This window comes from Notolepis coatsorum, assembly GCF_963971535.1.
Source record: "Notolepis coatsorum genome assembly, chromosome: 7".
NCBI classification, from domain to species: domain Eukaryota; kingdom Metazoa; phylum Chordata; class Actinopteri; order Aulopiformes; family Paralepididae; genus Notolepis; species Notolepis coatsorum.
In genome coordinates this window covers 27231888-27255477 of record NC_140171.1, presented here as the reverse complement: position 1 = coordinate 27255477, position 23590 = coordinate 27231888, and the positions used below count along the sequence as shown (strand labels likewise).

Sequence of the window (23590 nt, the reverse complement as noted above, 5' to 3'; positions counted from 1 at the left end):
GAAATTCGGCACTACAGATCTATATAATATATATATATATACATCCACATAATGTATATAAATGTATATGTAAATGCAAATGTTTTAATTTAATTTAATTTTAATAGGGCAAGCCATAGTCAATTAAAATGCTTTAGGCTACTGGTTGTAAACATAGGTAGCCTAACACCACTGCACCTGCTCCAAGAAGCCTACGAAGGCCTAATAATAGCCTGCATTCTGTTCAAGACACATTTTCAAATAGGTTGTCATAAACATAGGGTAGCTTTGGTTTAACGAGCCAATAACCTGGATCTGAATCAAATAATGATCTATATCAATATTATCAAATAAGTATAGGTCCATACTATTATGGATAAAAAAAATCTACTGGAGGAAGTCCCTCCTCCGTGTGCCAGCAGGGGGCGCCCTCATTCGTCCACAAACAAGTCAATGAAAAAAACAGCCATGTCTAGATCATGGATCAGATAGAAGACGAGCGGTTTTAATCTGGTTCAGTTCAGTGGGTTTACATTTCTCCGTTTACTCTTGTTAGTTTGAAAAGAATAGGCAGATATACTGTAACTGGGGAAACGCTGTAAAAATCAATCGTCTCCCGCGGCGACATCCGTGCCTTTGTCGACCGAAATCATGCAAGATGCTGTGTATCATTGAACGCTGAACAATTGACGACGAATTTTAGTCGAACCATAAAGCAGGGTGGGTTTCCAGAACCAATCTGTCACACAGACAACCATCGATGTGATTCCTTCTACTGCGGGCAACCATTTGGAAATCCGGACAAATGATGTCAGGAAAGCATTTCAAGGCTCACGAAGTCAGTTGCTGCATCAAATATTTCATATTTGGATTTAATATAATATTCTGGGTAAGTAGTTCCCCGTCATATTCCCGTTGTGAGCGGGTTTTAGGCCTGTCCTGTCCTACTAACCCGATCGTTTATTGATATTTCCCCACAGATTAACCCTTTAACAGTAACGTTGATCATGTTTGTTTTGTCTCACGGATAAAGGATAGAAGACTATCGGGCTACATAATGCTTTTGCGACGATCCATGCATCAACGTGGCCTATGTTTAGATTGTCATTAGAAATGAAAAAAAAAAACATCCCTTTCCTGTGTTCATTTCCTATGGTCGGAAATTGTTACACCGAATCAATTATTATTTGCGCCCTTTTCTTTTCCCTTTCATGGGGAGTATTGGTCGTTACGTCACTGAAATGTATTGTTTGTTGGGTTTTACTTCTGTGCACTTGCTGCCAGTGTCACTCATGAGCAGGCTTTTGTTTCTGCCCTGAGTCTAGTCAGCATCCATGCGCCAGGCTATAGAGATACTGTCTGATCTGAAAGTGGAGTATATACTAGGCAGACTAGATGCTCTGAGAGTGGAGTCTATACTAGGCAGACTAGATGCTCTGAGAGTGGAGTCTATACTAGGCAGACTAGATGCTCTGAGAGTGGAGTCTATACTAGGCAGACTAGATGCTCTGAGAGTGGAGTCTATACTAGGCAGACTAGATGCCCTGAGAGTGGAGTCTATACTAGGCAGACTAGATGCTCTGAGAGTGGAGTCTATACTAGGCAGACTAGAGACACTAGATGCTCTGCGAGTGGAGTCTATACTAGTAGGCAGACTAGAGACACTGTCTGCTCTGAAAGTGTAGTAGTCTATACTAGGCAGACTAGAGACACTGTCTGCTCTGAAAGTGTAGTAGTCTATACTAGGCCGACTAGAGACACTGTATTCTCTGAAAGTGTAGTAGTCTATACTAGGCCGACTAGAGATACTGTCTGTTCTGAAAGTGTAGTAGTCTATACTAGGCAGACTAGAGACACTGTATTCTCTGAAAGTGTAGTCTATACTAGGCCGACTAGAGATACTGTCTGCTCTGAAAGTGTAGTAGTCTATACTAGGCCGACTAGAGACACTGTATTCTCTGAAAGTGTAGTCTATACTAGGCAGACCAAAAACGACCACATCACACACTCTTCTTCATGTCTATAGCATTAGCTGATAGACAGGTTCTGCTGAATATGTTGTAACCAGTGGGCCGTGGCTCTATAGGTTTATAGTAGGGGTGTAACGGTACACAAAAACCATGGTACGGTACGTACCTCGATTTTGAAGTCATGGTTTCGTTACAGAGGGGGAAAGTTTGGCTTTCCATGTTCCACTGAGGGGTGATGTAGTGTGCACTAACTAATTGGCTGTCAACGAATATTCTATATTGAAATTAATAATCGACTTGTAAAAAAAAAAAATAGTATATTAGATTGTGAAAAAAACAGCCCCCGGTGGGCGGTCGTTAGTGGTTAACATACCGTTGTATTCGTTCGGTACACAGCCGTTCGGTACGGTACGGTACGGTACACACTGAAACGGTTTGGTACGGATACGTGTACCTTTAAAGTTTACACCCCTAGTTTATAGCAGCAATGTGTTGGCTTTCCCCTCGGTGAGCAGCCTGATATGGGCCTTGGAGAAGTTGAGCCACCTTTAACACTTTGAGTGCCAACAACGCTATATGTCGTTAGTTCATGCCGACCGTTGAATGCCAGCGACGACATATAGCGTTTTTTTGTCTTTTTTTTATTAGCGATTTGGTTAGTGCTGCAAACTCTCTCTGAGCTCCATTGGGAAAATACCGCCCCCTATCGTCTATCCCTGTTGTACTGCACCCCATTGGATTAGACTGAATGAAAGACATGGGGGCGGGGGGATCCAGTTTCCTCATTTTACTTCTCCGGCAAGCCATCCGAAGAGATCCAAGTCATTGCCGAGCCGCAAAACAGCGTGGAATACATATTTCTAGTACCCAGCGCTGATTCAATAAACGCGATCGATATTTGGAATGGCGATCAGGAATTGGAATAATCTTTTTGGAGAACATCTGATCTGAGGTAAGGAATCTATTTTACCAGTCTTAGGATAATCAGAGCTGTTTTCACAGAGATATCAGCGTGTGCCATATGTGTGTGTGTGTGCGCTGATCAGGAAATGAGAGAATAGATTTTTCAGCTCGCTTCTCTAGCGTGCATAAGTACACATATACTATCGATAATCTAGCGTTTATTTGAAAACGATTCATAAATAGGCCGAAAAATTACAGTTTTTTGTAGGGCTGTCTTAAATACTTTTTTAAACATAAAAAAGAAAAAAAAATTGCCTCAAATCTTGCGCCTCCATTCCAATGAAACGAAAGTAAGCGGCGCCTCGATTCCACCTCTCTACAACAAGCACGTGGAGATTATCTGTGTTGAAAACAACAAGGACATGTGCAGCAGACATGTCGACGAAGAAGTCATCAGACGTGTGGTTACACTTTAAAATATGCAAAGACAATGCCCAAAAAGCCGAGTGCCAGATATGCCAGATGAAAATGGCATATCACAACTCTACAACAACTTTGCCAAATCACCTAAAAAACGTAAGTATCGTCGTACACGACGGCGACGCCACACAAAACATTAATAAGGCTATGCCTATGCTGCTATGACTAATGTGTTACCAAGTTGGCTAATTTAATTGTAATCATCTGCTTTTGTAGGTGCATTGTCTGATATAATTATAAATTATGAATTAAATATAATATAATTGTTTGCTTGATAGACGAAGGTTGCAACATAATTATGTAATGTCATGTCGTTGGCTGTGAGAGCAGCCCCACTGCACCCAGGCAGCGCAGCCGAGTGAAACCTTGTTGGCTGCGTCACAGTCACGAAAGGGGCTACTTAATTAATTAATCCAATCCACTTTATTTATAGAGCACATTTAAAAACAACAAAGTTCACCAAAGTGCTGTACAAGTCCCATAACATAAGATATAAAAAAAAAATATATATATATTATAATTAATATTATTATTCTTTTTTTTTTCTCGAAGCTTCGAATTAAAATCGAAGCTCGGCCCGAAGCTTCGATTGCCAAAAAAAGCTTTGAAGGTCAGCCCTAGTTTTTTGTGTATTCCAGAATATTCCAGTAAAGGCCGTATCACAGAATCTTTATATTTTCCTGAAACTTTCAAGAAAACGAGGGTTTTTCAAAATGGTATAAAACGGAAATGAGCCGATTAAAAAAAAAAAAAAAAAAAAAAAACGTTTCGACAATGTTGACTGCAAACAAGTCATTGATAAGCGACGGCCAGATTAGACACATAGCCATAGTTTATGCGTTCTCACAACGCTATCATTGAAGTGGGTGCTGGCATTCAACCATGTTTTGAGACGGGGACCCGTGGCATCCAAAGTGTTAACAGAGTGGACCATGCAGAGTCCTCTTTGAGCTGTACCTGCTCAGCTTTCGCTCATGTTCCCAGCACCTGTGAAAGTGTTACCACAGTGATCCGAATCTCTTTATGAAAATACCTAATCTGTCGGATCAATGAATAACAACATAGAATGTGACAAACAACACGGTGCTGTTGAGGCGTGGGATCACAGAGCAGTGCAGTATGTCAGCACTTTCAAATCCACTGACTAATAGGTCATTATCTAAATTATTTATCAATTGTAGTGATTGTAATGGTACATAATTCACCCACGGAACTATTGTTAGGAACATTCTAGAACATTAGTCCGCCCGAACATTCTAGAACGTTTGTGATGATGTCATAGCAGAACATTCTAGAACATTAGTACCGCCCGAACATTCTGGTCGTCGTTCTGGCGTCGTCGTTAACCCTACGAAGGGTTAACGACGACGCCGCGAGATATTACCACGTCGTCTCGAGCCTCGGGAGCACTACAGCGACGAGGACGGTAGGATTCATTACAGCTCCACCTGCCCGGAATAAGTATGAGGCGTTTAAGACGCACCTCCTTAAGGCTTTCGAGCTGTCGCGACCAGAGCGGGCCCGACGCCTGTTCGCTATACAGGGCTTGGGGGACAGCAAACCTTCGGAGCACATGGAGATGATGTTAAACCTGCTAGGTACAGAACGGCCTGATTTCCTGTTTATCGAACTGTTTCTCAGGCACATGCCGCCACACATGCAGATGGCACTTGCCAATACAGCGATTACTGATCCCCGTGCTTTGGCAGAAGAGGCGGACCGCTTCTACCTGGCCACTCGACACTTAGCCCCAGGGCTAATAGCCTTCTTACGGCTTTCACCGACCACAAACCCCTCACGTTTTCTGAGTCAAAGGTAGCGGAGCCGTGGTTGGCACGACAACAACAACAGCAGCTCACGTACGATTCCGAGTGCGCCGCGGATATGCGACACGTCGCAGAGAAGCCCAACGTAGTCGCAGACTGCCTCTCCGGAGTCGCCATCGGAGCTGTACAGCCGGACCTCGACTACGTCAACAGGGGCTCGGAACAGGCCTCCGACCACGACATCCAGGCCCTCATGACGGCAGATTCCAGTCTACGCCTGGAGGACGTTGTGATTGGTGACACGGGTCCGACGCTGCTGTGTGACCTCTCCACCGGACATCCTAGCCCACGGGTCCCTGAGGACTGGCGAAGGCTCGCCTTTGAGGTGGGGTACAACCACCACAAGATTAAATCCGCCCACGTAGACATTTCCCAGCCCTTGGAGCTGGCCCTCTCCCCCCACCGAGGCTGTCCACCGCTACCCCGGGACCCGCCTACGACTGAGTCGCCGGTGACCTCGTCGACGTCTGTGCACGCGTCTTCCGCGCGCGCAGAGGCCGGGCAGTTGTTCCCCCCCGCCGGGGGGATTTTGACTATGGGTGAATTCTGGGGGGGCTTGTGTAGTGATTGTTAGGAACATTCTAGAACATTAGTTCCGCCCGAACATTCAGGAAGGTTTGTGATGATGTCATAGCAGGACATTCTAGAACATTAGATCCGCCCGAACATTCTGGAACGTTTGTGATGATGTCATAGTAGGACATTCTAGAACATCGAACATTCTTATTTAAGCGGTGGCAGTTCCTGTCATTCTAGCTTTCCATTAACGTACTGTATCGTGTAGGATGTGTACTCAATAAATACTATTCGCTCTGCCTCGAGCCACCATCTCCGACTCCCATCTCTCGGCACTACACAATATACATTTTGTATCAAGATTTCCATACATTTTTGAACATTTTAATTCAGAGCACATTGTATTTCTGAGTCCTGATTAGGTCGAAGGATGCACTAACTAACAATGTACACTACTGTAAACCACATGCGCATCAATGCATAAAACGTTTTCATTATAAATATGTGTTGAGGTACATTCTGCAGGGGAAACCATCCAGGCTTGATTATGCTTTCAGGCTGTTTAAAGATGCATTCTAGAGCAGAGGAGGCCCGCACTGATATTTCAAACCCAAGATGTTAAATATTTAGCCATGGAAAAAGCCCTTGGGCTTTTTGTTTGCAGAATGCAATGTTTGTCCTGGCAACTACAAGGTCCTGCCAGATGACCTGCAGCGAAGAGGTACAGGAAAACTGGCCTCGCACATGGTGATAATCATAGTATTGAGATATACAAGCTCTTCTCTTACTGTACTGACAAGTCTTGACATGGTTTCACTCTTTCCTTTTCCCCCTCTCTCTCTCCCTCCCTCCCTCTCTCCCTCTCTCCCTCTCTCTCTCTCTTTTTCAGTTGCTTGGAGTGGCGTTCCTTGGCATTGGACTGTGGGCATGGAGCGAGAAGGTGAGTTTGTTGCTCATACCACTAGGCTGTGTGTTCCCGCGGTCATAAAAAGAAAAGAAGGTTTTCCGGGCCCGGACTTTTTTTGGGGGGGGGATCATGGAAATTCTAAATCGCAGCCATAAAATCGCAGGAGTTAATTTTATGGCTGTGATAAATAAACCTTAGCCACACAGTAAAGCTGTCATAACAAACAGTCTGTATCTTAGTGGTTAAAGGAAAGGTTGTTCATTCATTACAACACCACAGAAATACAGCCGTGAAAATCAGGTGTGAATTAGTTATGGAAACGTTTGGGAATTTAATTGGAAAATAAGTTTGGGAACCCTGTGGAAAGTTAGAATAATGAATTTGAAATTGTTTCACTTTGACATCTGTGAATAAGGAATAATAAAAATATGTCTGGATGTCATAACAACAAAAGAAAATGTTCTCTGGGATCATCCTCTATGACTTGTGGTCCCCACCCATCTGACTTTACATTATACTGTATGATGCTAAGATGAAGACGCTGGTCTTACTGAATCACAAAGGAATGTCACGCAGTCCTGTGGGAAGCCCTCTTGTACAATTCCTTCCAAAGAGATCTGAGAGTTTTATATGAATATTAAAAACAACTGGAACAGTGAAATATTGAGACAGTGATATATTCAGTCAGCTGACTGTAATCAACTCCATACCTCTGCCCCCGCTCTCTCTCTCTCTCTCTCTCTGTCTCTCGTCTCTCTCTCTCCCCCCCTCTTTTCTTCTCCAGGGTGTGCTGTCCAACATCTCGTCCATTACAGATCTTGGGGGCTTTGACCCCGTCTGGCTCTTCCTGGTGGTGGGAGGGGTGATGTTCATCCTTGGATTCGCTGGTTGCATCGGAGCGCTGCGGGAAAACTCTTTCCTGCTTAAGTTTGTACGTTCCCCCTAACAGCATATGATTTTTTTGGGGGATTTAGTTCTAATCTGGAATATGTCTCACGCCTTGACATGTAGAGATGATGTTGAATGTTCCTGTGAAATGTAGAGAGAGTGATGTTGAATGTTCCTGTGAAATGTAGAGAGAGTGATGTTGAATGTTCCTGTGAAATGTAGAGAGAGTGATGTTGAATGTTCCTGTGAAATGTAGAGCGATGTCGAATGTTCCTGTGAAATGTAGAGAGTGATGTCGAATGTTCCTGTGAAATGTAGAGAGATGTTGAATGTTCCTGTGAAATGTAGAGCGATGTCGAATGTTCCTGTGAAATGTAGAGAGTGATGTCGAATGTTCCTGTGAAATGTAGAGAGATGTTGAATGTTCCTGTGAAATGTAGAGCGATGTCGAATGTTCCTGTGAAATGTAGAGTGATGTCGAATGTTCCTGTGAAATGTAGAGAGATGTCGAATGTTCCTGTGAAATGTAGAGCGATGTCGAATGTTCCTGTGAAATGTAGAGTGATGTCGAATGTTCCTGTGAAATGTAGAGAGATGATGTTGAATGTTCCTGTGAAATGTAGAGTGATGATGTTGAATGTTCCTGTGAAATGTAGAGAGATGTTGAATGTTCCTGTGAAATGTAGAGAGATGTCGAATGTTCCTGTGAAATGTAGAGAGATGTCGAATGTTCCTGTGAAATGTAGAGAGATGTTGAATGTTCCTGTGAAATGTAGTGATGTTGAATGTTCCTGTGAAATGTAGAGAGATGTTGAATGTTCCTGTGAAATGTAGAGTGTTGTTGAATGTTCCTGTGAAATGTAGAGTGATGTTGAATGTTCCTGTGAAATGGAGATGATGTTGAATGTTCCTGTGAAATGTAGAATGATGTTGAATGTTCCTGTGAAATGTAGAGTGATGTTGAATGTTCCTGTGAAATGTAGAGTGATGTTTAATGTTCCTGTGAAATGTAGAGTGATGTTGAATGTTCCTGTGAAATGTAGAGTGATGTTGAATGTTCCTGTGAAATGTAGAGTGATGTTGAATGTTCCTGTGAAATGTAGAGTAATGTTGAATGTTTCTGTGAAATGTAGAGTGATGTTGAATGTTCCTGTGAAATGGAGATGATGTCGAATGTTCCTGTGAAATGTAGAGATGATGTTGAATGTTCCTGTGAAATGTAGAGTGATGTTGAATGTTCCTGTGAAATGTAGAGTGATGTCGAATGTTCCTGTGAAATGTAGAGAGTGATGTTGAATGTTCCTGTGAAATGTAGAGAGTGATGTTGAATGTTCCTGTGAAATGTAGAGATGATGTTGAATGTTCCTGTGAAATGTAGAGATGATGTTGAATGTTCCTGTGAAATGTAGAGTGATGTTGAATGTTCCTGTGAAATGTAGAGATGATGTCGAATGTTCCTGTGAAATGTAGAGAGATGATGTCGAATGTTCCTGTGTGTCGGTAGTTCTCCGTGTTCCTGGGCATCATCTTCTTCCTGGAGCTGACCGCCGGAGTCCTGGCCTTCGTCTTCAAGGACTGGATCAAGGACCAGCTCAACTTCTTCATCAACAACAACATCCGTGCCTACCGTGATGACATCGACCTTCAGAACCTCATAGACTTCACACAGGAATATGTGAGAGCTACAGTTTGTTTTCCATTCCCTGAAGTTTGAGTCAAGGTTATTTGTTGATATATATATTATATATATATTGTTGTGTTTATTTGTTTCTCCTAGTGGGAGTGTTGCGGTGCCTTCGGAGCTGACGATTGGAATTTGAACATCTACTTCAACTGTACTGATTCTAATCCGAGCAGAGAGAAGTGTGGAGTGCCCTTCTCTTGCTGCACCAAAGATCCAGCAGTATGTGTTCCCATTCAATTCCTTTTAGTTGTTCATTGTGTATTGTGTCGCCCTGATTGCTGCATTCTCAGGCTGTTACTGGGCAGAGTCTACTTAGTTATACCCTGTCAGTACTGTTGAGCAGAATAATAGAACCTGATACTGGCCAGACTGGAAGCACTTTCACACCGAATAATGACGTGAAATGGAATGCAATTCGGTATAAGTATATTAATACTATAACAGGCAATACCTGACTATAACAGATCAATACCTGACTATAACAGGGTAACATATCAATACCTGACTATAACAGATCAATACCTGACTAACAGGGTAACAGATCAATACCTGACTATAACAGCTCAATACCTGACTATAACAGCTCAATACCTGACTATAACATATCAATACCTGACTATAACAGATCAATACCTGACTAACAGGGTAACAGATCAATACCTGACTAACAGCTCAATACCTGACTATAACAGGGTAACATATCAATACCTGACTAACCGGGTAACATATCAATACCTGACTATAACAGATCAATCCCTGACTATAACAGGGTAACATATCAATACCTGACTATAACAGATCAATCCCTGACTATAACAGGGTAATGGATCAATACCTGACTATAACAGGGTAACAGATCAATACCTGACTATAACGGATCAATACCTGACTATAACGGATCAATACCTGACTATAATTGATCAATACCTGACTATAACAGGGTAAAAGATCAATACCTGATCTGAATACGGTACTATTGTGTCAGAAATCAAAGCAAAGCAACCTTGATTCTCTGCATTGTTGACATGTAGACCATCTCTCTAATGGAGAAAAATATATATATATCAATATTTCTTCTCCCAAACGAATGATGTGTACTGTTAAAGTAATTGATTGGCATCGTCTCGGGTCACTATCATGATGGTGGTGCTGCAGAATGATGGAAATACCATGATACCTTTCAGAAATACCGTGATACCTTTCAGAAATACCATGATACCTTTCAGAAATACCATGATACGTTTCAGAAATACCATGATACCTTTCAGAAATACCATGATACATTTCAGAAATACCATGATACCTTTCAGAAATACCATGATACCTTTCAGAAATACCATGATACTTTTCAGAAATACTAGGCCTGTCCCCGACTAAGGATTTGTATATAGTTGACTTTGATTGGCCAAAATTTGGCGATAGTCGACTCGCATCAGACATTAAGCACCCCCAACAGCCCATCCAGACATTAAGCACCCCCCACAGCCCATCCAGACATTAAGCACCCCCCACAGCCCATCCAGACATTAAGCACCCCCCACAGCCCAAATGAAATGATAAAAAAAAAAAAAAAAAAACTGAGAGATTGGCAGTCGACTACGGCTCCTTTCGATCGATTAGTCGACTATTCGACTAGTCGAGGTCAGCCCTAAAAAATACCATGATACCTTTCAGAAATTATACCTTTCAGAAATACCATGATACCTTTCAGTGGTATCATGGAGTGCCATGATGCTTTTTGTAGGGGCTGTTTTATTTGTATTTATAATATGACATGGTCTTCTGCACAGTGCATGGTCTCAACAACTACAAATCAATAATGACATCTTTAATTTGATATCTCTTTTGTTTTCCGTTTTCACTAACCGGAGCTAGGTCTCGTGTTGTGTTGTGTTTTATATGATGTTGTTGTGGTTGTGGTTGTGGTGATGATTTATTGTCATGTATAGAATATGGTGTTCTGAGTCCCCTCCTCTACTCCCTGTACACACACGACTGTGTGGCTCAGCGGAGTAGCAATACAATCGTCAAATTTGCTGACGACACAGTGGTGGTGGGCCTGATCTCTGCCAACGACGAGAGGGCCTACCTGGAAGAGGTCAAGGTCCTGGCGGGATGGTGCCAGGAAAACAGCCTCTCCCTGAACGTCAGCAAAACAAAGGAGATGATTGTGGACTTCAGGAGGTCGGGGGTCAAGGACTACAGCCCCCTCAGCATCGACGGGGCACCGGTTGAGAGAGTCAACAGCTTCAAGTACCTCGGAGCCTACATATCCGAGGACTTGACATGGACCACACACATTAACAGTGTGGTGAAGAAGGCACGACAACGCCTCTACTTCCTCAGGCGCCTAAGGAAGTTCCAAGTCAGCCAGAAGATCCTTAAGAACTTCTACTCATGTAAAATAGAGAGCATCTTGACCGGCAACATCACCTCCTGGTTTGGGAATAGCACTGCAAAAGACCAAAGCAGACTACAAAGAGTGACACGTTCAGCCGAACGCACAATTGGAGGGGGGCTCCCCACCCTCCAGAACATTTACTACAAGCGTTGCAAGGGCAAGGCTAAGAGAATCATTAAAGACTCCAGTCACCCGAACAACTGCCTCTTCGAACTGCTGCGGTCAGGCAAGCGATACAGGAGTCTCAAGGCGAGCACAGAAAGACTCAGAAGTAGCTTCTATCCCCAGGCCATCAGGCTGCTAAACGAACAATGAATGAACACTACACAACAACAACCACCAAACGCACATAGCACACACATCCACACGCACACACTCACTTTAAACAAACACACTGTAGCACCCACTCCACACACTTTATAGCACACACCCACTTTAAACAAACACACTGTAGCACCCACTCCCCACACTTTATATTTATGGATGAAGGATTGCACTACAACTCGTACACCTTACTGTAAATTGTACCTAAAATTGTACCTCATCCCATTTCTGCTTTGCACTAGATAGTACTGTACATTAGTACACTGCATAGTATTGTGTATTGTATATTATATGGTAACTCAGAACATTGTACATATGTCTATACCGAACACTGTGACCTCATTTTCTTCTTCTAAATTCATGCTATATTATGTTATTATGTTATTTGATACTATCTTGTCTAGCACAGTCTCTGGAGCGTAACAGTAAGAAGCATTTTGTATGAAAGTATTCTGTACTTCTGTATGACAACTATTAAAGAACTTGAACTTGTTTTGTATGGACTAGCTACCGCCTCTGCTACAGCCAATGGGGATCCTAGTACATGAAATAAAATCTGTTCCCAGCATCTGCCGACACTTAAAACGTTTAGGGACCATCCCTAATTTGTAGTTGTTTTATTTCACCATAGAATTCAGATTTCTTAAAAAAAAATTCAACACAGCACTTTAACATTTTACGACCGCCATCGCACCCCGACTCTTCAGCAGTTTAGGGAGTTAGGAGAGTGCGGTTATCAGTGCGATCCAGAAGTAGCGCCGCGGCCTCTGTGCCGTCGACAGCCCTGGCTGGGTGCCAACAGGACGTCCAGACCTCCCAGGCCTCTGCTGGCAGAACAACAGAAATAGGAAGTGGCTGGAACAAGCAGTCTTGACTCTTTTTAGACGACGTTAAAGGGCCTTTTGGCTTTCCAGAGTAGCTGGTGCTGTTCCACCCCTTCAGCGTGACAGACTTGGCCTTTGTGCAGCACACAACCTGATGACGATTCGCATGTGAAACGACACGGCTGAGCCATTGCGTCTGCCTCGTCTCGTGCCTTTTGATGATGATGATGTGAGTCAGTCTCTCTGGAACTGACAGGATATACGTCTCTGTTAGCAAAGCTGTTGTTTCTGCGAAATGCGCAATTACGTTAGGTCAGGGTATCTGCAGGGTATTAAAAAGTCTTAAATTCATAATTCTCAATTTAATTTGCACAGTTATAAAAATTTGGGGGGGGTAGCCCGGCTGTCGGGAGATGAAATAATATTAAATATATGAAATGTTTTTGTATTCAAGCCGTTGTTTTTTGCGGGGCTACCGGGAGCTCGGTGCATCTGGCGAGAGCTTGTATGGAATGCGCAATAATTTAAATTGGCGCGCAAGTGTTCGGTGTTTTTTCTGCTAGTGGTATTAAATAGGTACATTTGACTTGAAACCACCCTGTGTTATGTTCTAACTTAAAAACAAACCTATGGACAGCAATACCTTCTGTCTGTTTTCCCTCCATTTTGTGATGGAGTAGCGTGTATGGACGTGAAATTGGTATTACATTTAGCTCTTAAGTGGTATTAAAAAGGTCTTAAAATGTCTTTAATTTAACTTGAAACCACCCTGTGTTATGTTCTAACTTAAAAACAAACCAACTGACAGCAATACCTTCTGTCTGTTTTCCCTCCGTTTTGTGATGGAGCAGCGTAGGCGTAGAGTCCATATCTTCTTCACCGCCACTTAAATGATTCCCGGCAACTATTTCTAAATGTATCCCCGTGAAATAAACTCCAACGGCATCAGCGTCAGCTATCTTCTAAAGGCTGTTTTCCGACGTACGATAGCGTGGCGTCAAGGCAACTAATTGAAACGGCTGACTGTGAACATGCTCCCTCTTCTCTTGGCAGGAGGACGTCATTAACACTCAGTGTGGATACGACATTCGAGCCAAAACGGTGAGTTGCACAGTTTTATTTCCTGCACTACAAGAGACCCAACTCTGCGGCAGACTTTCAGATCCCTCACTTCGGATTAAACTTGCATGAGAACAAGGGAGCTCTTTTACGCGAAAACGCCGCCCCGAGAGCGAATGCCGTGTGATTACATTAGGATAACCGCTTTCGATTCGCCCGTCACTGTGTTGTTTGGCTCCGTGAGATCACCAGGTACTCCACCCTAGACACAATATTGCTCTTTCACTCCACTCCCCCCTCCACATGCAGCCTTCAGAGACTCCGTGCTCTGGGTTCTCTGGAATTACTCACACTGGAGTAATGCTTTGGAGTAGTACAGCCCCTCCCCCCTCCCCCTCCCCCTCCTCCTCCATTTGGTTTGGCCTTCCTCCAATGGCGGAGTAATATTAGGGAAAGGCTATGTTTATTTTCCTGACTGAGAAATACACTAGCATGTAGAATAGACTACTGTTTTCACAGGATTCAGAACGGGGGAAATAAACAAGCTGGGCTCGTCGGGAGGATTTTAGGTTCCAGGCTTTTGGAGGAGACCTCCAAATGACCGCTCCGTGGTATTCAGGGTGTTTCTGCTCTCAAAATACAAAGCAACTTAGCCAGGTGATCAAAACAAGTGATAACAAACGGTCAAGATGACATAGTTACTGTAGTTCAGTGTTTGTTGGTTCTGACAATGTTCCAAAGTTCAGGTTGATTATCAAAAAGGAGAAGCTCAAGTTATCGAATTGCAGTCTCCCGTAGGTGCTCTTTGAGAGCGGTTTTGAAGGTGGGTAGTGATTCACATTATTCTACGGCTGTGGGTAGGGCGTTCCCCTTTGATGTGGCATAATTGCGAAACGTGTTTAGTCCCTTGTTTGAGCCGAATCTGGGTTGAACATGATTTGTGGAACTCCCTCTGGAAGTGGTATTCACTGACCTTTGGGAAGTATTTTGACATGTACATGGGTACCTTAGTGGTGTAGTGTATCTTGTAGACCAGGCCCATTGCAAGTTGCTGTACTCAACATAGACCTAAGTCACATGTATACATCTAAGTTATATCTACACTACAGTATATCAACATAGATCTAAGTTACATGTATATCGTTATATCTAAGTTATATCTACAGTATATCAACATAGATCTAAGTTACATGTATATCGTTATATCTAAGTTATATCTACAGTATATCAACATAGATCTACGTTACATGTATATTATTATATCTAAGTTAGGTCGCTTTCACACAGGGGCTGTTTGGTCCGGACTTTCGGACCAGAATTCGATAGTCCGGTTTTTCGGGTTTGTGTGAATGCGCGTCGAACTCGGTCCGCGGACCAAGCAGACGAACTCTGGTCCGCCTGAAAACGTAGGTCTCGGTTCGGCTTCATAGAACCAAACGTAGGAAGTCACCTGATAAACCATCTTGGGTATATTATTACCGCGGCGCGCATTCACTGCAAAACAAGCACACTGCATCTATCTATCTATCTATCTACTGTGCATCTTGGGGTAGAACAAGGAAGAAAAAAAACACAGCTGTTATTATTATTAATATTACCGCGGTGCGCATTCACTGCAAAACAAGCACACTGTGTAAACATGTCTCGTGGACAGACTTGGGGGGCTGAAGACCAAATAAAACAGCTGCTTGTGGGGAATGTGGGCACTCACAAAAACAACGAGGTGTACAAGTTGTTTAGCGAGAGGATGGCGGTAATGGGAATTATAATCGAACGATGGATCAATGCCACGTCTCTGCTACTATCACGCTCACGCAGTTTGTGTTGACGCGCATTTCACTTCCTGAAAAGGGAGGGATTTCCACTCTCCATTGTGTCCAATAGACGAGCGCCCTTTTCGACCGCGTGACATTGTTCAGATAGTTCGGTGCATAGGGTGCGCCTCACAGATTTTAGTGTGAACGCAGGCGAACCAAATGAAGAATGCAACAATGTTGCAACTTCACCACCAGAACCGCACCGAGTCCACCAAAACTATATGTGAAAGCGACCTATGTACAATAACATCAACATGTATCTTATTGCTTCCATGTGGTCTTGTGTTGCCGGTGTGTTTCTGCTCAGGACTCTGAGCAACGGACGTTCATCTACATCAAAGGCTGCGTCCCTCAGTTTGAGAAGTGGCTGCAGGACAACCTGACGGTGGTGGCCGGCATCTTCATCGGCATCGCGTTGCTACAGGTCTGGAACACTCTCACACTCTGGAACAACTTAAAGGTGCACTGTGCAGGTTCGCGGGTTTGGTCACATTGGCACAAGCCGCAATTAGTGTACAAAACATATTTACTAGGGATGTCCGATATTATCGGCCGATATCGGCAGTAAAATGTGATATCGGAAAATATCGGTATCGGTTTAAAAACAAAAAAAAACAATAACAATATTTGTTATATATATATCCAGTGAAATTATTAGTTACCTGAAATTATTCAGTTTTTTGGACGGGGAAACCCTGCATATATCGATATCGGTTGATATCGGTATCGGAAATTAAGAGTTGGACAATATCGGAATATCGGAATATCGGTATCGGTAAAAAAGCCAATATCGAGCATCCCTAATATTTACTATACATCATCATAAATCAAAAACGAAATAATTTGGAGGCACCGTGAACCAAAACGAAGCCGATTTCTAGCTTCAAACAGTGTTTTCCGGGGATCCAATTCTCCTCGGAGGACGGGTTGTTTATTCAGTTGTGAAAACATGCCATATTATTATTTTTCAATTCTCTTGAGTTTCAAATTCCTCTCCCAAAGCTGCATAGTGCACCTGGCCAGTATAATATTTAGTCTCTCTTATTGTCAACATAGTAGCCGAACCCTAGGAACCAAGACCCGTATGGGTAAGGGTCCATGTTTTATTATGGTCCATTGGGTCGGGACCCTGTCTGTTGGTCATTATGTGTGGATCCGAGTGGGTCCGAGAAGACCCGCAAGTCTAAATTTGTTATCCTGCTGCTGTTGTAGTAGTGTGCCTGTTGCCACAAGATGGCACTGAATTATCATACGATTGGAGGACGTCTGCGAGTGCGACCCCGCTCGGGAGGTGAAGGGTGAAGGGTCAGAGAGCAGAGGTCGGTCTACAATACAGCAGCACAGATGATAGGATAGCAGCCGTGGCCTGTAATCAGAGCAGCATAACTGGGCCAGATACCACTTTAACACAACCTTTAATCAGAGCAGCATAACTGGACCACGTACCACTTTTAACATAATCTTTAATCAGAGCAGCATAACTGGACCACGTACCACTTTAACACAACCTTTAAAGGTCAATGATTAGAGGCTTGAATGCCTCCCAAGCACTGGAATATACAAAGTCTTATACTTAAGTACATTCAATAGCAAATACTTCTCTACTTTTACAAAGTCGAATTTGAATAGAGTAGAGTAGAACTTTTACCAGAGTACTCATTTATCTAGGTGTTTCTACCATTACTTAAGTAAAGGTGTACTTCTTCCACCACTGTCTTAAGGTATGTTTATTTGGAATGGGGCAGAGACGACGTACGCGTTTCAGCTATAAGCCTATAAGGCTTATATCTGTGGACGTCATCTGTGGACACTGAGGAAGGCTCATAGCTGAAACGTGTATGTTGTCTCTGCCCGTTCCAAATAAACGTACCTAAAGAACAGTTCTGCGAGTGCTGTTTATTTCTGTAGCGATTTATCTTTATTACACCACCAGCACCAGGGGAGAACTACAGTTAGGTAAGACAACAATAAGACGGTGTGTTGTTCCTTCGGCTCCGTCTCTCGGGGGCCGACCGCCATTTCCCGGGTCTCCGTTTGGAATAGTAGACGTGTCTACGTCCAGTTCGCATCCTGGTCGTACATTTCTAGGTCTTTTTGGGTTTGGGCATGACTTCTTGGACCGTGAAGACCTCTTTAACCAAAACCTACAATGCATTTCTTTATTCTCCGATTACGCTTTTCTGCTCTCTTCTACCTTTAGGAGCTCTCAACCAGGACGTCATTGTATGTTAAAATCATTAGATACAGCTCACAAACACATACTTCCAGTTTTAAATATATCGGAGAGAGAAGGCTAGTGGAGAGTGGGGCAGGACTAGGTTGGAGAGAAGGCTAGAGGAGAACCTGGGGCTGGACTAGGCTGGAGAGAGAAGGCTAGAGGAGAACCTGGGGCTGGACTAGGACTAGACTGGAGAGAAGGCTAGAGGAGAACCTGGGGCTGGACTAGGCTGGAGAGAGAAGGCTAGAGGAGAACCTGGGGCAGGACTAGGTTGGAGAGAGAAGGCTAGAGGAGAGTCGGGCAGGACTAGGTTGGAGAGAGAAGGCTAGAGGAGAGTCGGGCAGGACTAGGTTGGAGAGAGAAGGCTAGAGGAGAGTGGGGCAGGACTAGGACTAGACTGGAGAGAAGGCTAGAGGAGAACCTGGGGCTGGACTAGGTTGGAGAGAAGGCTAGAGGAGAACCTGGGGCTGGACTAGGTTGGAGAGAAGGCTAGAGGAGAGTTTGGAGCAGGACTAGAGTATACAGAGGGCTGAGTCCAGGGAGAGTGGGGGAAAGTAGACTGGGGCAGGGATCTGGAGGAGAGGCAGGAGATGGGTCAAATCTTCTGAAAGCACAAGAGAAAAACATATAATTTGACAAAGTGCAAAATCTGCAGAACAGCTTCAAGGAGCACGAGGAGCAAAGACAGAACGCTGGCGGAACAGCTCCAAGAAGCACGAGGAGCAAAGACAGAACGATGGTCGGAACAGCAACTAGGAAATGACAAAAGATAATGCTGACAAAACCGCAACCAGGGAAATGGCTAGAACGGTGATCTACACCAGACACACTGAGGCCATGTCCCCACGTATCTGGATCTTTTGCCAAACGGATATTCTCAGGCTCCGTTTAAAAATAAATCCTCGTCCACACGACAGTGTTAAAAAAAGAAAACCTGATCCAGACGCAAACACATAAACGCATATGAATTGCTCCAACAAGCATGGGGGCCAGTAGGTGGCGATAAGCGATATCCCAAATACCATAGTGGTACGAGCGGTCAGGACGACTGAGAAACGATAGGAATTGTCCATTGGTTCACCCAGCCCACGTGACCATTCCTAGCATTTCCATTGGCTATATTGACATACATAGATGATAAATAGATAGATATAGCGGAGGATTATGCAGTCCAGAGGAAACAACCAATCTAGATATGTCACGATTCAATGCTTTACTTCTGCGCACTGGGCGACGGAGAGATACAATGTCAATGTTGAGATCACAATCTCCGGATTCTGAAACTAAATATGGCGAGTCCTTATCACAAACTATATATATACTAATTACAACAAGACATTCATTAATTGCATTGTACTGTTCACGTGTGGTGCCGTCGTCGCATATATAAGTAAGGATAGTTTGAATGACATTTCAGCACCAAGGCGCTGTCGGCTGTCCACCGAAGTTATTATTACTTCAAAGCGCTACTGCCTATATGGATAAAACAAGGTGTAATAAGGATGTTTTAGGTGGTGGTAGTTTCTCTGTTAGGACATTATAGCTGAAATATATAGCCTAGCTAGTCTATAGTCGGTCTGATATATATTAGAGAAATAGTAAAGTAATATTCGCCAAACAATCTGACGGGCCAGATATTATTACGGCCCGCCACAGTCTGAGCATGCGTAGTGAGCTGTGCCGTCATCGTTTATCTAGACTATGCGTTTACAGTGGCTGCACGGATCCACTGAACGGATATTTTGGAAAATCTTCACTTTAAAATGCGTTTGAGAAAATCTCCGTTTATGTCTCTGAAAACACCCTTTACGTGTGGATGAAAGGCCCAATCGTGGAATAAAATGTGCGTTTGGCAAAAGATCCAGATACGTGGGGACATGGCCTGAGTCTACGATCTGACAACCCCAGCTGCAGACATGGCCGGGTTTCAGGCATGGCTGACGAGAGGACAATGGGTAGCAGCTGGTTGCACGCCTGACTCCACTCCTGTAATCAAAGAGCGAGAGCGAGACAGAGAGCGAGCACAGAGAGGGAGTGAACCAGAGAGAGAGAGACAGTGAGCAAGAGAGGAAGCTAAAAAGAGAGATAATTAGGGGAAAGAAAGGGGGAGGGAGGAGGACTAGGCAGGAGTGGAGGACATGACAGAAATTATTCTGAAAGAACGCATTTTATGTTTTCGTATTAATATTATTTTGTCGGTTGTGCTGTTGCCTCCTTGGATGAAGCAGTGACAAAAACACACTTCTCCCATTTGTGATCCAGAAATCGGAAAAAATTGGATTTAGGTTGAAAATGGTGTCAACCTTTCTTCCAATGATAATGCATTGTATTCATGAGCAAGTCTTTGTTTCTGTTTTTCAGATTTTCGGGATCTGTTTAGCACAGAATCTAGTGAGCGACATTGAAGCGGTGAGAGAGAGCTGGTAGGTAGAAAGAAATTATTTGAAATTGAACGGATTTGTCATCTTTCAAAACATTTTACATTTAAAAAGTTGCAATGATTAAAACACAAGTCATCCTTTTGTATTCCTTTTTAAGAGACTTACCTTCTGTTCTTTCTTTCTTCTTGTACAGTTTGTTTACCTAAAGACCTTCAGCGTCGACTTAAAAAGCAAGATGGATGTATTAGGTAGGTCCTATTATCTGTATTACATTTCACAACAATTAATAATATAAAATGTTCTTTCCCCACTAAGAAATGTGTGTGTACTAAAACGGCGCCATTCTACAGATCTCTCCACTCAGGCTGTCGGCTACGAAAAAGGAAGATAAATGCGTTGCGACAACAATGGATTTGGTCTAAAATGAAAAGTCTCACTCACATGTACATAATAATTTTGTAAGAGTTATTTATGGCCCGTTTCTAAATGAAGCACCACCTTCGAGAAGCCATGGAGCTCCCATATAAGTACACCAACGTTGTACAAATCCTTATATAAGCGAGTATGATGGATAACGGTGTTATGGCTCATAGGTGAGACACAGGATCTGAAAATGCGAGCTTGCAAGCTCATGAAGGGTAATTAGCTATTTAGATGATTGAGGTTATAACTCTTGTTACGTCGGCCTTATTATAGGAAGGCTTCGTATCGTCTCTTACGGTAGTGCTTTACTCAGAAAAGGCCCCTTGTTTTTATATGTCTCACAAATGCAGTTTTTAAACACTGCATGTATGGGTCGTGTACAAAAGGTGAAGTGATTCTGGAAATGCACTGCATGCCTATTGTCTACTGCTAGGACATTGGCTCTTAACTGTATTTCATTAATGTTAAGTATTTTATAGTATGTGTAAGATAGTAGCTAGCGTAGAGTGGATTGGCTGGTTAGCACTTTTCTCTGGAATGTTTAATGGAACCAATTTTAACAACTGCAGTGAGATTGGTATTGAACTTCCTTTGCCGTTTCTGGCTATTTTAAGAGCTCACTATCGCTTCAAGTAGTTAGCAGCTGGGGAGGTAGTCGTCCAGATTACTTGACACATTAGTAGTGTTTTGCAGTGCTGAGAAGAACAATTAATTAAAAAGTATCATAAAGGGATCTGATAGTCATGAATCAGTTGAGCAAGCGCCAGTTAAAGATGCAGTTTGTGTTACAATTTTAAAGTCCCGATCTGTGATTTCAAATGTGAACTAGAAGCTCCACCACCAAAAATCTGAACTGGGAATGGAAGACGTGTTTTCATTATCTGAGTTGAGTAACTGAGCTCTTGGTACAAGGAATAACATCAGATAACAGGTAAGTATACGTTTTAAATATATTTGCTGTAATTTGGCTGTCAAAGGTATGTTTACATTGGTAATTATTGTAAACATAGGAGTAAAACAAACCTATCCTCTGATTTGATTAAACATCTTACTGCCCATCTATAAATATCTATATACCTCACATTTATCTGGTCAGAAATATTCCAGAGCTCCAAATGTAAATGTAAATATTAGGGATGTCCGATATTGGCATTAAAATGTGATATCGGAAATGATCGGTATCGGTTTTAAAATATTATTATTATTATTTTCTTTTTACATTTATTTAACCTTTATTTACCCAGGCAAGCAAGTAAGAACAAATTCTGATTTTATTTATTGTCAAAAGTATGCATAATGTTGTGTTAATTCCACAACAAGAGATATGTAATGTTAATTACCTGAAATTATTCAGTTTTTTTTGGGGGGGGGGGGGGGGGGGGGGGGGACCCTGTATATATTGATATCGGTTGATATCGGTATCGGAAATTAAGAGTTGGACAATATCGGTATATCGGTATCGGTAAAAAAGCCAATATCGAACATCCCTAGTAAATATCTCTACCAAAATAACTAAACTAGTCAATTGCGGTTGTGCATCTCATGTGGATCAGTTGTTTTAAACTTGTTTAATCAGTAAGTAGCAAGCAGCCATGTTAAAGAGACAACATGCCCAAGCAACTCCTCACCAGTAGAGTGCTCCGTAGTCTTCTGTTCCATTTTGACCCTGTGTCCGAAAACATCTCGGAAAAGCAACGTGCGTTTTTTGCACGGTGTAAGTGGCGTCCTGCTTTTTGCACAACATTTCATTTAATTGTCAATGGGCTGACCTTCGATTTATTTTTTTTGTAATTCAAAGCTTCGGGGGCCGAGATTCGATTTTAATTCGAAGCTTCAAGATAAAAAAAAGAAAAGAAATAAACTATAAATATAATTTTTTTTTATGTTGTGGGACTTGTACAGCACTTTGTTCAACTTTGTCAGTGCTGTAAAGTTTAAACCTTTTTAAAAAACACTTTGCTTTCATGAAATATTGTAAGCCGTCATTTGAGGCTTCATAAAAGCAGCACAATGAACACAAATCTGTCAGTGCCGAGTCCGACCTCATCTTAAATAACAAACAGCATTGCTTGTTGTAGTTAACAAAGAGAGGCAGAGTTGATTTAGCAAAAAAATTTAAAAAGAAAAAACATATTTCTTTATTTAAAAAAAATTATAATTTAATAATCAAATTTAATTTTCATATTCGAATCCCATGCCCATTGAACGAAGCTTCGAAGTATTTAAGACAGCCCATTTTTTTGTCATTCCCAGAGTTTTCTTTTTATCTTCCTTTTTGTTGTGTTATTATCAAAGCCCAATAATTATGTTTCCTTGATGAAGTCTACCTACCAGATGGCTTACTGTTATTGACTGTGTGCGTTCTATTCTATTTTAATCTGCAAGTTTTCAAGGGAGAATTACGAATCGTACAGATGCCACGAAAGGTTCTGTCGTTAATGTCGTCAATTAGTGGTGCCTACCTACACATAGACGTACTTTTCAGTAATCGAGAGTAGAGCGCATTTCTAAATGCAAATGATAGAATTTATATTTATTTCTCAAATTATACTATGACCATTATGACATCACCTCCAATCTAAAAAAAAATAAAAATGATTACAAAGAGGCCAAAATAATATAATTATTTTATATTGTGTTGTTTTGACCATGAGGCCATATTTCCACGTAAAAAAATAAGTATATATATTAAAAAGAAAATAGCGCACGTTTCTGGCCCATGATTAAATCTGTGCATCTAATGAAAAGGCTCCCTCGCTCTGCTATTATGTGCTACAATACCTTGGTGTGCTTCTGCAAAACGACCCTTATAGGCAGGTCGCTCTGAGCCTTTTTCCTTACAATCTGTTGCAGCCTTGGAACAACTGAAAGCCCTTGAGCACTGATGACCGGTGCTATTCTGAAAGGTGTAGTCTGGTGGGCGGGCGGGTGACAAATTAGTTCCATCACAAGACAGGGTTGGGATCAATTCACGTTCAATTCAGTGAATT

The 23590-nt window shown here is 42.4% G+C and overlaps 2 protein-coding genes across 2 annotated transcripts in view; both read left to right on the top strand.

Moving 5' to 3' along the window:
- Positions 1-7432, top strand: part of acer2 (alkaline ceramidase 2) — a 33461-nt gene extending 26029 nt beyond the window's left edge. Inside the window, exons 8-9 of the mRNA XM_084318913.1 lie at positions 6564-6614; positions 7366-7432. The gene's annotated coding sequence lies outside the window, so the exon portion shown is untranslated. The remainder of the gene's footprint in view (positions 1-6563; positions 6615-7365) is intronic.
- LOC311232204 (tetraspanin-5) lies at positions 457-21938 on the top strand. The gene is made up of 10 exons (XM_084318915.1): positions 457-868; positions 6564-6614; positions 7366-7512; positions 8974-9144; positions 9247-9372; positions 13756-13803; positions 15886-16002; positions 20158-20219; positions 20371-20425; positions 20528-21938. The coding sequence occupies exons 1-9, from the start codon at positions 785-787 to the stop codon at positions 20381-20383; spliced, it is 819 nt and encodes a 272-aa protein (XP_084175041.1). The 5' UTR covers positions 457-784; the 3' UTR covers positions 20384-20425; positions 20528-21938.
- Positions 21939-23590: the final 1652 nt, after the last annotated feature.

Bases quoted from the DNA above. Each gene is read 5' to 3' on its own strand.
- LOC311232204 (XM_084318915.1), top strand. From the start codon at position 785: ATGATGTCAGGAAAGCATTTCAAGGCTCACGAAGTCAGTTGCTGCATC. The intron at 6,615-7,365 runs GTGAGTTTGTTG...TTTCTTCTCCAG, and splicing joins TGTGGGCATGGAGCGAGAAG to GGTGTGCTGTCCAACATCTC. The intron at 7,513-8,973 runs GTACGTTCCCCC...GTGTGTCGGTAG, and splicing joins ACTCTTTCCTGCTTAAGTTT to TTCTCCGTGTTCCTGGGCAT.